This window comes from Oryctolagus cuniculus, chromosome 15, assembly GCF_964237555.1.
Source record: "Oryctolagus cuniculus chromosome 15, mOryCun1.1, whole genome shotgun sequence".
In the NCBI taxonomy this organism is placed as follows: domain Eukaryota; kingdom Metazoa; phylum Chordata; class Mammalia; order Lagomorpha; family Leporidae; genus Oryctolagus; species Oryctolagus cuniculus.
Window position 1 is genome coordinate 5,359,478 of NC_091446.1, and position 12,767 is coordinate 5,372,244.

Genomic DNA, 12,767 nt, shown 5'->3' on the forward strand with positions numbered 1-12,767 from the left:
GGTCCCTGCAGCTCCGGGCACCCAGACGGCCCGGTCCCTGCAGCTCCGGGCACCCAGACGGCCCGGTCCCTCCAGCTCCGGGCACCCAGACGGCCCGGTCCCTCCAGCTCCGGGCACCCAGACGACCCGGTCCCTCCAGCTCCGGGCACCCAGACGGCCCGGTCCCTGCAGCTCTGGGCACCCAGACGGCCCGGTCCCTGCAGCTCCGGGCACCCAGATGGCCCGGTCCCTCCAGCTCCGGACACCCAGATTCCCAGGTCCCTGCAGCTCCGGGCACCCAGACAGCCCCGTCCCTGCAGCTCCGGGCACCCAGACGGCCCGGTCCCTCCAGCTCCGGGCACCCAGACGGCCCGGTCCCTGCAGCTCCGGGCACCCAGACGGCCCGGTCCCTGCAGCTCCGGGCACCCAGACGGCCCGGTCCCTGCAGCTCCGGGCACCCAGACGGCCCGGTCCCTCCAGCTCCGGGCACCCAGACGGCCCCGTCCCTGCAGCTCTGGACACCCAGATGGCCCGGTCCCTCCAGCTCTGGGCATCCAGATGGCCCGGTCCCTGGAGCTCCGGGCACCTAGATGGTCCAGTCCCTGCAGCTCCGGGCATCCAGATGGCCTGGTCCCTCCAGCTCTGGGCATCCAGATGGCCCGGTCCCTCCAGCTCTGGGCATCCAGATGGCCCGGTCCCTCCAGCTCCGGGCATCCAAATGGCCCGGTCCCTCCAGCTCCGGGCACCCAGACGGTCTGGTCCCTCCAGCTCCGGGCATCCAGACGGCCCGGTCCCTGCAGCTCCAGGCATCCAGACGGCCCGGTCCCTGCAGCTCCGGGCAGTCCTCCGCAGATGTCCACAGAGGTCGCCACCTGCAGCCAGGGCCCTCATCCCTGAAGACCTGGCCCACCCTGCTCCTGGGAAGCGCCCATGGCCATACCCAGCTTGGCTCCCTGTCCTCACCTTCTCCCGGCCTGCCTCTCTGCCGTGGGCCACTCTCCCAGCTTCCCATCCATCCCGGTTCCATGGGACTTTCGGTGCCCTGTGCCCAGTTTGAGAAGTTCCTGGAAAGGCCGTGCAGACGGTCAGTACTCTGGTCCTAGGCCTTTAGTCACCTGAACATAAGTGCAGGCTTCCACATGGAGAATGATAAACCGGCGTGGATTTAAGAGTGTTGGGGGAATTATAAAATGTCTGGGGTTAAAATTTCAGCACCGTTTGTGCACCGTGAATGTGAAGTCTTTAGTAACTTAACACTGTGCCGTTATGACTCAGGTCTGAAAATTAGGAGTCCTGGTTGAAGAAATGGGAGTAACGCGCGGGAACGTGTCCCTTCCCTTACCCACGAGGGGCGGGCTGTGGCCGCCCCGGAGCGCGAGGCCAGAGGAGTGGGGCGCTCATGAAAAAGCGGCGCACCCTGCGGAGGAGAAAGTGCTGTACTTTCCCTTTGGGCTGGACCGCGACGGCGCTTTCACCGGTTCCACGGCAGCCCGAGAAACGAGACCATGTGATCGCTTATTGAGTGACTTTTTTTTTTTTTTACATAAACCAGTCTAGTCGGTCTGAACTGGCAAATTAATTTTGTCTATAGAATCACTTACTGAAGCATATAAAATTAGACTTTGTAAGTACAGAGAGGAGAATTGGCATTGTGTTTAACAGATTCCCTGGGACTTAAGTAATGGATTTAGACTTTAATACAGCTAAAGCCTCGAGACTTTTTATAGAGAGCTGATCTTAAGGAAGGCATTAATTCATCACTTAAAAAGTCACTGCTTGTACATTTTTGTTGCTTCAGGGAGTGAATTATGTACCTTGACCATGATAATAGCCCAGCACGTGTCACTGGGCCTGGAGGAAAAAAAAATTAACTTTTGTTTTCTTTAAGCTACACAATTTTAACAGCTAGATTGACGGAGAATTCATGCGTTTAACACTTACAGTGATTTAAGGGATTATAGTGCTTCTCTGGGCTCATTCAGCGTTCAAATATGTTCACTGTGCCATTTGCGTAAAAGCCTGTGATGCCAAACTCTTGCTGAGCCGAGCGACAAATGGGCTGGTTTCCTTTTCTTGCAGGGGTGAGCTCAGGGGAGCAGGGAGCGGCCCCCGAAGTCGTCAGCGCCTCCCTTTGGAGCAGAGACCGCTGGATCCCGGCAGAGAGCATCCGCACGCAGGTCAGGGTTGTTTGCTTGCTTGTCTGTCTCCACCGCGTTGAGGCTGCTGACTGTTGAAAATCGCATTAACGGTGGTGCAATTCTTGGATCGGGTTCTGTCCTAACCCACTGCAGTGCTACCGTTACCTTGGAGAATGAGCACTCTTTCCTGATGCGAGCCGACTTGAAGGTGACTGTTCTGAGGCTTGGGCTGGCACTCTGTGTGTCTATTGAAAATTAATTTTCACACAAATACCAGGGATTATACTTCCAGATACACGAGTTCTTCGAGACACACCAACACTTCCATGTTCCGTTTTCCTGAGTGATGGGTGTTTGCCTATGTTTATGTCTGTGTAAGCAACATTTTGATTTTTTGGATTGCCTATTGGTAGAAACATTTATGCAACTTAAAAGAAATATTTGTAATGCATTTTAATACAGTCTAAACTTTGTTTGACGCATTTGATCTGAGCCTGCTATGATATAAAAGCATAATATAAAATACATGAAATTCTGGTAGTAAATTTAATATTTTGGTGAGTTTTATCTGCCAAAATTGACAGGACTTCTTAAATTTCAGAACTTGTAGGAACAGTTGGAAAGTGATAAAATCTATAGAAACATGAGCTCTTTGGAGAGATCAGATGATGGATTTGTCCCTGTGCTATGTAGAACTATTTTTAGATTTTTTTTGTAATATAAAACAGGTTTTTTTAAAGATCAGTTGAGATTATGAAAATCCTTTGTAGCTTTCTGGGGGGTGGCAGTGGGCTGCTTTTATGTGAGCAGTGATGCGCTGATTTACATCATTAATTTATTTTCTGGAGAGTTGGAGTTTGGAACTGAGCCCTCGAAAGGTCGGTGGTTTCATGAAAGGAACCAAATGTCAGAGCTTCGCTTTTTAAGACGTTTCGGCCTCACAAAGCCTGCTGTAAATTGAATATATAACGTACAAGTCAAGCATTGTCCTATCTGAGGAAAAACTTGAGATATTAAAGAAAATTTTGGCCAGCACCATGGCTCAATAGGCTAATCCTCCACCTGCGGCACCGGCACACCAGGTTCTAGTCCCAGTTGGGGTGCTGGATTCTGTCCCGGTTGCCCCTCTTCCAGGCCAGCTCTCTGCTGTGGCCAGGGAGTGCAGTGGAGGATGGCCCAGGTGCTTGGGCCCTGCACCCCTTGGGAGACCAGGAGAAGCCCCTGGCTCCTGCCTTCGGATCAGCGCAGCGCTGGCCATGGAGGCCATTGGAGGGTGAACCAACAGCAAAAAGGAAGACCTTTCTCTGTCTCTCTCTCTCACTGTCCACTCTGCCTGTCAAAAAAAAAAAAAAAAAAAAAAAGAAAAAATGTCATTATGTCACCAATCCTCAAAATCAGACTCAACACGATAGATACAGAACAAGAGGAGTGAGCCGTTTTACAATGAAAATGACTACTTAAAACATGATAAGTACTAATGATGTGAAACTTTGGGGCAGTTCGGAGCTGGGAGCCATTGAGGGACTTTCCCTGAGGGTAGAGCTGCCCGATGTGGTAAATGCAAGGAAGAAGGCCCAGCTAAATGTGGGTTTCAGATAAATGATGATTTATTGTAAGTGTGTCCCCACATGCAATACTGAAGTCCCATGTTGACATATTCACACCTAAATTGTAGTTTATCAAATGCAACCTTCGTGTGCTAGCGCTGAGCTTGCAACCCTGGCTGGGGGAGACTCGGAGCAACGCGCGGCCGAGGGCTATGGGCTTGCTCGGGGTGCGGAGCAGGCCGGGCACGTGCTGGTCTCTGCCCTCCAGCTGCCACCCCCCCATCCTGCAGGTGCCACCAGGAATGCTGGAGTGGACGGGACACCCCCACTGGACAGGCTCCCCGTGGTGGCTGTGGGCCACGGGCACTGTTTTGGTGGAAAACAACCCCTGTTCTCTGGTACATGTCCCGGCTCCTCTGGGAGACTCCCTCCAGGGTGAGAACCGTGTGGGTGGTGCCTGCTGTGCTAACCTGACTGCAGTCCCCGGCGTTTAGGGGAACGTGGCCCGGGTGAGTTGGGAACAGTGCCACCGTGGGGCCCGGCCCAGGGCAGAGCCCGTGGCTTCCGCATCGGGACTGCGTAATTACAGCACGTCCTCGTGTTTGTTGGATCACTGCCAAGGAAGGGTGCACGAGGAGGTTTGCTGGGATTCTCTGTGGAGCAGATGTGTGCTCCAGCCGATGGTGTACATATGTGTGTCTCCCTGTCAGTAACAGATAAGGTTTTAGTCTGAAACCAGATCTGCACCGTGTGTCCTCAGGTAGACAGAGCACGGTCACATTAATGAATACGTTTGCACACAGCGGTGCCTGTTACAGCTCAGACTGCGGGCTTTCACAAGGCTGCCTTACCCCCTGCTGCTTCGTAGCCAGCTTCTAACTGGGCACCTGTGACCGCCAGGTGCCAGGCGTCCGGCAGCGGAGGAGGGCCACGGGGCTTCCTGCCCCCTGCGATGTACATCCCAGTGAGGAAGACGGAAGTGCAGTAAATCCAGACGTGCTCCGTGTTTGCCAGCCCGAGTCCCCGGGGACGCACGCGGAAGCCGTGTTTGGATGGGTTAACGGGAAGGGGACGCACGCGGAGGCCGTGTTCGGATGGGTTAACGGGAAGGCCCTCCACAGAGGGGAACAGGGTGACAGCCTTTAACCTTTTTAAGTTTTAACCATTTTAAGTACTGAAGAGCAGGCCTGCGAAGTGCAAGGAGCAAGGAGGAGCGGGTGTGGCTGGGGCACGGGAGATGGGACGGACACAGACAGACAGGTGGACAGATGTGCATGGCTTGGGAGCAGTAGGTTCCAGATTTCCCACAGGGGTCCTCCTGCTCCCACAGAGAGAACATCGATCCGTAGAACATGGACGTCAGCGTCCAGAACGCGGCCGAGGGCGGCTCCTCCTCTCCTGGCCAAACCGTCGGGCTCAGTTTTCACAGTTGTTCCTCCCCAGAGGGGACACGCACAGCCTTCCTGAGAGGGGCTCCCTTGTTCCTTAGGATGTTCTCCATGCCGCTTCTGTCTGCATCGGGAATGCCGCTGGAACCCAGGGCCGCGGCTGGAACTGCAGGGCGGTTGCCTCTGTTTGCCCTCTGGGCAGTTTGCCGGAGTTGGCCTCAGATCTGGTGCTCACGGTTGTGCCCGAGTTTCAGTGGTGAATCTCTGTCCACAGCCTGGAGGCCGCCTCCTCCCAGCGAGGCGAGAAAGGTGTGGCCACTGTCACTCAACACCCCACGGGCCACAGGTGTGGGCTGCACCCGTCCCCACTCACCCCTGCCATCACCCACTCTGAGGAATCAGAGGAGGCCACGCGTGCAGTCTGCAGGCTGAACCCGTCGCCTCCCCAGAAGCATTTAGGGCTTAAAGAGCAGGACGGTTCCCCGGGGTTCCCCACTGCTTCCCAAACGTTCACGCCACGCCTATGATGAGCCAGACTTGGTGCTTGCTCCTGGAGCCAATCTCTGCCCAAGCATGGTCACGAAAGGTCTCTCTGGGGAGGTGACATCTGCCCTGGATGACATGACAGGTGAGCCAGCCGTGCAGAGACGTGGGGACGAGCATCCAGGACGAGGGACAGAGAGCCCAAGGCTGGAACAGAGGAGGGAGAGGGGAGTGCATGCAGAGGTCAGCAGGGTCCTGATGGGGTAGGACAGGAAGGGGTGGGTACCCTGGGGCTCTGCGCCTGGGGGAGTGAGAGTTGGCCCTGCAGAGAGATTTGGGGCGGAAACAAAGAGGGTGGGAAGGGGGCTGGAGCAACTGCCTGGGAGAGGCGGGCAGCTCAGACCCTGCTTGTGGGTGGTGGAGGGAGGTGGGCCAACAGTGAAGGGAGACTCAGTGGGGCTGTTCCTGCCGGTGGGTGAGACCCCAAGGGATGAGCCTGGCTGCATCGGTGGGGGGGGCTGCTGCCCACTACTTTTGGTTCTCAGGGCGTCGGTGGCTCCCGGCATGCACGCTGCTCCCCATTCTGGCCACATATCAGCGTTTCCTGGATTCCTGTCACAGTGTCTGGTGTCCAATGCCCAGGGTTAGGGACGATTTCATTGGTTTGGGGAAGGCAGAGCCATCTTCCCTTCTAAAGATGCCGCCAGGTGATTTTAAAGAACACACACAGTTGAGAAAAATGCGTAGAAACATGGGCGTGTTTCTCTGTCTCACCGGGTTTGAGGCTTCTCCGAATGGGATCTTCAGCAGTCGAGAACCAAGCCATCACTGCCACCCTCGCGCTGCAAGAGTGGAGGTCCAGGAGGAGGTGGGCCTGGGGCAGGCGGGGACCTGGCAGCCTCTTGTCCTTGTCAAGCACAAGCTGTCTGCCTCCTGTCCCTCCTGGGCACCGTGGAACGCGATGGAGCAGCATCCGCACGCACGCCTCGGAGACAGACGCTTCCCCTCAGCAAGGGGGTGTGAACAGTTGCACGGCCTTTGGGGCCCAATCTCCAGTTTCTTGTCTTGCAAAGCATCCGGCCAGAGCCAGGGCAGACGGGTCACCCTGTGACTGACAGCGAGATGGCCTCGGTGGGGCTTGGCCTTGGATTTCCCGCCTTCCCACGGGAGGATGAGATCATGGATACAGGAGGTGAAATGGAGAGTAAAAGCGAACCGGTGAGGACATGAAAGCCAAGCTCGTAGTGCAGACCGCGGATCTCAGACCCGCAACAGCGGCGGAGGGCAAGGGCAGCGGCCGCGTCTGCCCCGTGCACGTCCACTTGCTTTGTCTCACGGCTCAGAGAACCGAGTGCTGTTCCTCCTCGTTCTTCCCGTGCCAGCCCTGCGTCAGAACGGCCCTCGCCAAGGTCGGAGGGGCCTCCCCGCTCCCCGCTTGTGTGCGGTTTCCCTTCTTTCTCTTTCTTATCTCGGCTCCGCTCCTCTCTTCCCATTGGCTCCTGGGACCCAGTTCTCCTTGGTTTCTTATCAGTTTTCAGCTCTTGCTATTCCAGTCCTGTGAGTTTCTCCCCAGGCCCACTTCTCTAAGGGCCTGCTCTCAATGACGTCACTCAGCCCTGTGACTTCCTGTCCACCTGTGCCAGGGACTCCCAGGGATACTAAGCACCCAGAGCTGCCACACTTTGGGTCCTTGGTACAGGCAAAGCGTGTGTGACAGCTTCAGCTCTTGTCATGTCTCTGGCGTTGACTTAAAATCCACAGCCCTTGCTCTGCTTGGAGCCTTTGAGGATGCCCTTGGTGCACGCCGGGCACCTTGAGGGGAGAGTGCAAAAGGTTTGTTGACTGACACCCAGGCGTCCCCTGCGCCCAGGTCCTTAGTCGCCCACTGCTGCAGAGCTGGCTGTGACTGCTACAGGACACAGCCTGAGTCAGCTTCAGCGTCCCCCACCTCCTGCAGAGCGTGCGGACCCCCTGGGCTCCCGCAGCGTTTTGGGTGTTGCCTCTTTCAGCCAGTGCGGGACCTCGGGAAGCATTGGGAGCCCCGGGAGCCTGGAGGGACACTGCGGTTTTGACTCTGGGTTGCCAACGTCTCACCTGCAGGAGCCGCTCCTTAACAGGTGGTGGTACGTGGCCAACCCCGTGTCCTCCATGTTTCTCCTTCTCTCAGGGCTCATCTTGACAATTGCAGGTGGTACTGGTGTTTGGCCAGGTAAGCTCAGTGGTTAGCCTTGTGTTAGAACAAGCCAGCCAGTGGCATTTCCTTGTAAGAAAACAAATTTTTTTTTTTTGACAGGCAGAGTGGACAGTGAGAGAGAGAGACAGAGAGAAAGGTCTTCCTTTGCTGTTGGTTCACCCTCCAATGGCCGCCGCGGCCGGCGCGCTGCAGCCGGCGCACCGCGCTGATCCGATGGCAGGAGCCAGGAGCCAGGTGCTTTTTCCTGGTCTCCCATGGGGTGCAGGGCCCAAGCACTTGGGCCATCCTCCACTGCGCTCCCTGGCCACAGCAGAGAGCTGGCCTGGAAGAGGGGCAACCGGGACAGAATCCGGCGCCCCAACCGGGACTAGAACCCAGTGTGCCGGCGCCGCAGGCGGAGAATTAGCCTAGTGAGCCGCGGCGCCGGCTGTAAGAAAACAATTTTAAAAAGATTGTAAGCTTTGTCCTAAGAAGCATACGGGGCTCACAAGTCGGGACATTTTCTCCCAACTGCCCAATTGCACCGCTGGCTGCAGCCCCAGCCCCACCCTAGCCTGGCCATTCCTATGAGGCCGTGCGGGCACACAGAAGGCTACTGGAGGCCTCAGCTCCCGTCCCAGGCCTCTCACGCCTGTTGCAGCGTGAAGTCCTGCCCGAGGACAGAGAGACTTGGGGAGGGGACTGGGATCGTTTCGGAGAGCCCGGGCCATGCCCAGCCTCTGGGCAGAGGAGCTGCAGAGCCAGAGCTGGCTGCCCCGCACCTGTGTGTGTGAATTCAGGGGTCTTACGTGCACTGGGAAGACAGTGGTGGGGCGGGGCTCGCAGAGACGGATTCAGACCCTGCTGGGCCTCCCTCGCGCTATGACGTTGGGGCGGCCGCTGGCCCTTGCTGAGCTCCCTTTCCTCGTGTGCACGGGGGTTGGCTGCACCCACTTTGCTGCCTGCAACAGCACGTTTGGCTCTTAGCAACGTCCGCGGCCTCCTCCCTGCTCTGTGTCAGTTTCTTGACTTCCGGACGTTGCATTCTGCTGGGTGACCCTTTGTTGTGTGTGTAGCGTAAGTGGCTGTCTTGTGCCATGGGGGATGTTTATCCTCTCGTGCAGGTACCGTGTCCTCCCAGTCGTGGTTACCGCAGACGTCTCCAGATACTGTCCTACGTCCCCTGGGGGCCAGAACCGCCCCTGGTTGGGAAAGGTGAGAGAGGTCAGGAAACCCACAGCTCCTGGAGCTTTGCCTTGAGCTTGGACGGGGCTGGCACTCAGCCATCCATGCGCCTGTCTCCTGGGGCAGCTGGAGCTGGGGATCAAATCCAGGTATTCCGGGTTGGACATGGACATCTCAACTGCCAAGCCACGTGCTTGCTTCATTTACAGACATTGGAATTAGAATCTATTATGACTTTGATTTGTTATGGAATATTCTTCGTTCTCTAAACCACTGAGAAACCTGGCACCAGACCAGGCTCACAGGAAGCAGGACATGTGCTAGCTTTGGGCTGAGGGCCACAGGTTGCCATGCCTGGGCTGGATGTCCCACAGAGGCCATCTCACTGGCTCCTCCTGTACCTGCAGGGTGGACGCTGTTGTCCAAGGTGGCCTTGGGGGTGCTCTCGCCCAGAGGCCGGGGGCACGTGAGAAGATCAGCGTCCTGTCTTCCATCCTGCTTCACTCCCCAGGTGGCCACCAATGGCCGGAGCTGGGCCTATCTGAAACCAGGGGCCAGGAGCCAGGAGCCAGGAGCTTCTTTCGGGTCTCCCACATGGGTGCGGGAGTCCAAGGACTTGGCCCATCTTCTGCTGCTTTCCCAGGCGCATTATCAGGGAACTAGATTGGAAGTGGAGCAGCTGGGACTTGAACTGGTACCCACGTGGGATGCCCACACTGCAGGCCGGGGCTTTAACCCTCTGAGCCACAGTGCCAGCCCCTGGGTGTTCTTTCTATAGCACTTTGCTACTTCCCAGAACAGTCCTCGGCTTTCCTCCCTGTGTGCGTGGTCCCGGGGCTGGTTCATAAATCCCCACTCCAGACGGCTGAGGTCACCGGTCGGAAGACAGACATGGGGAGCGCTCGCGGGGGCTCACCCCCTGCCCGTCTTGCCCTCCCCGGGGAGATCTGGCTTTCTTCAACAAGATGTGACTGCTCCATCTCAGCTCCCTGCCAGCGCGTTTCCTGTTCTCTCTTCCTCTCTGGCTGCCGCACAAAGCAGAGAGAGCAAGCCAAGGTATTGTGCTTGCTTCAGCCACGGCCCCCAGGGGGACTATGTTTCCAGCCACTCTCACCTCCAGCCTGTTTCTTGTGACAACGGCCTTGATATCATTTGTAAAAATCTTTATTATTGAATGACCTCTTCCTGCAGTTCCCACCCCCGAGCCTCTAACACTCATCAAAAACCTGGATCTTTTTTTTCTAAATCATGTTTTTTAAAACACTGAATCCATTGGACAACTGTGAGAGATAATTTTTCTTGGCCCTTTGCATATTTGACTAACGCGCGGGACACTTGGTTGCTTGGTGTCAGGAGAAAGGGCGTTTGATGAGTTCTGTTTTCAGAGGTTCGTTTGTCTGTCCAAAGCCGTGCTGAGCTCTGGGCTCAGGGGTCTTGGACGGAAGGGCGAGCAGCACCCAGTCCTGCCCTGGGAAGTCCATAGCGTAGAGTGGATTTTAAATAAGTGCGTAATAAGAGATGTGTGCTTAAAAAAAAATAACTTGTATTACGAAGTTTTAGATTTACTGAATAAGGCAAAGATGCTACAGGAGTCCCCTTGTATCCACCCTGGTTTCCCTTGTTACCGGCACTTAGATACCTGTGGCCCGTTTGTGACCTCCATGGATACATTTCTGTGTCTGAGACCTTTTGCTGGGAGAGAGAGTTGGGGGACTGAGATCGCTTAGAGAGCTCGTCGTTTCTTGCGAGGATTGTGGTCCTAAAGAGCTTATTCCCCCCTCAGCTGCAGTGGTGTCCGTGCTGCACCTCCTCCTGTCTTGTCCTGTGGAGGCGGGATGCTGCCACCCGTGGGTCCACCTGGGGTTTCTCTCAAGTTGCAAACCTGAAACCAGTGAGGACTTGTGCCTCCCCATGCTTGCTCCCTGAACAGTCTCAAGGGAGTAAACGGGTTCTTGTTCAAGCAAAATTCTGCATTCAGATTTGGAAAACAAAAGCCTTCCTGTTCTTTCCTTTAAAGCTAGAAGCGGGCTGCTGCGGTGACGCCTGCATCCCACACCAGAGCTCTGGTTCGAGTCCCGGCTGCTCCACTTCTGAGCCAGCTCCCCACTAAGGCACCTGGGAAGGCAGAGGATGATGACCCAAGCCCTTGGGCCCCTGCCACTCGTGCGGGAGACCCGGACAGAGTTGCTGGCTCCCAGCCTGAACCTGGCCTGTGGACACTGTGGGGTGAAACAAAGGGTGGAACCTCTTTATCTCCCCCCTTCCTCTCCATCTCTCTCTCTCACGCACCCCCGCTCCCAATCTTGTTTTTCCTTTCAAGTAGAAAATAATAAGTAAATAATCGTCTGAAAATGAAAAATCTTTCCAAGCTTACCACAAGAGTGTGTGTATGGAGACTCCTGTTAAAACAACAACCGAATACAGCGCTGGAGGGAACCTTGACCTTGCACTGTCACATACAGAGAGCGTCCACCAGAGACCTTCTCTTTGTTGATTTATCGCTGTCTGCATGTTCTCTCCTGCGTGTCCCTGTGAGCGCCAGGCATGTCTGTCTGTGGTGTGCATCCATGTTTTGCAACCATTATTCATAATTACCTCCTAAAGAGAGAAATTCATTGGAATGAAAATTTAATTTCTCCCCACCAAGAGGAGCTGAGAACTGAGAATCGGCTTCCGGTGGCCTTGCTGAGTGCCGGAGGACCCAGTGTTGTGCCTGAGACTCTCCTCTCCTGTCGTAAGCACGGGTTTTTGCCTCTGTGGGGGCAGCGTCTACGCAGGTTGAGAAAGCGCCGCGGGCGCCGTGTGTCAGTGGGCAGACAGAAGTGTCTGTCTCCCGAGACCGGGCGTCTGCAGGAATCTGCCCACTGCAGATCTGAGGCAGCTGAGGATTCGCGTTGATTCCCCACCCACACACTGCTCAAGCGTTCTGTGCAGGAACAGCTTTATCTTTGCAGAAAAATTACAAAGAGAGTGCATTGTTCCCGGTGCCTCACCCAGTTCTCCCTGCTAGGAACGTCTCGCACGATAGTTACAGTTGTTTGCCAGAATGAATGAAGCCATTATGGTGATGGTTAATTCAAATCCATATCTTATGCAGATTGCCTTAGGTTTTATTTTAATTTTTAAATTTTTAAAATTTTCATTTTAATTAATTTTTAACAGATTCAATATGGTTTGTAGATACAAGTCTAAAAACAGAATGATATTCCCCCATCCTCCCTCCCATCCTCTCCTTCCTTCTAACCTTTTTTTTTTTTAGTTTTTGAGATAACCTATTTTAAATTTACATTACAGTAAAAAGACTTAATACTTCACCAAGTTCTTTTTTTAGAAAAAGATTTACTTATTTGAAAAAGTGACAGGCAGACAGAAAGAGAGAGAGAGAGAAAGAGGGAGAGAGAGATCTTCTATCTGCCGGTTCACTCCCCAAATGGCAGGACGGGGCCAGGCTGGAGCCAGGAGCCAGGAACCGCATCCGGGTCCCCCACATGGGCGACAGAGACCCAGGCACGTGGGCCATCCTCTGCTGCTTTCCCAGGCGTATCGGCAGGGAGCTGGACTGGAAGGGGAGCAGCTGGGACTTGAACCAGCGCTCACATGAGGGATGTCGGCATCGCAGGCGGTGGCTCTGCCGGCTGCACCACGGCATTCCTGGGTGTTCCCTGAGGGCCTCCATCCCAGGGTCCCCGTGACGCCCCCTGTCCTGTCTCCCCAGGCTCCTCCTTACAACAGTTTCCTAAGCTTTCCTTGATCTTGCTGACTTGGCAGTTTCGAGGAATGCTGGGCAAGCCGTGTCGACTGTCCCCCATCTGTGATTTGTCTGTGTGGGGAGAGGCGGCACAGGTAAGGCGCTGGCCTCACTGCCCCGTGTCCT

General features: G+C 55.4%; 1 protein-coding gene across 2 annotated transcripts in view; it reads left to right on the top strand.

Annotated features, from left to right (window-relative positions):
* The window catches only part of ADAM12 (ADAM metallopeptidase domain 12), a 322,789-nt gene that overhangs the window by 45,861 nt on the left and 264,161 nt on the right, over positions 1-12,767 (top strand). For both annotated transcript variants that reach the window (XM_008274836.4, XM_008274835.4), the window contains exon 2: positions 2,059-2,156. In XM_008274836.4, coding sequence (XP_008273058.2) covers positions 2,059-2,156 — 98 coding nt within the window. The remainder of the gene's footprint in view (positions 1-2,058; positions 2,157-12,767) is intronic.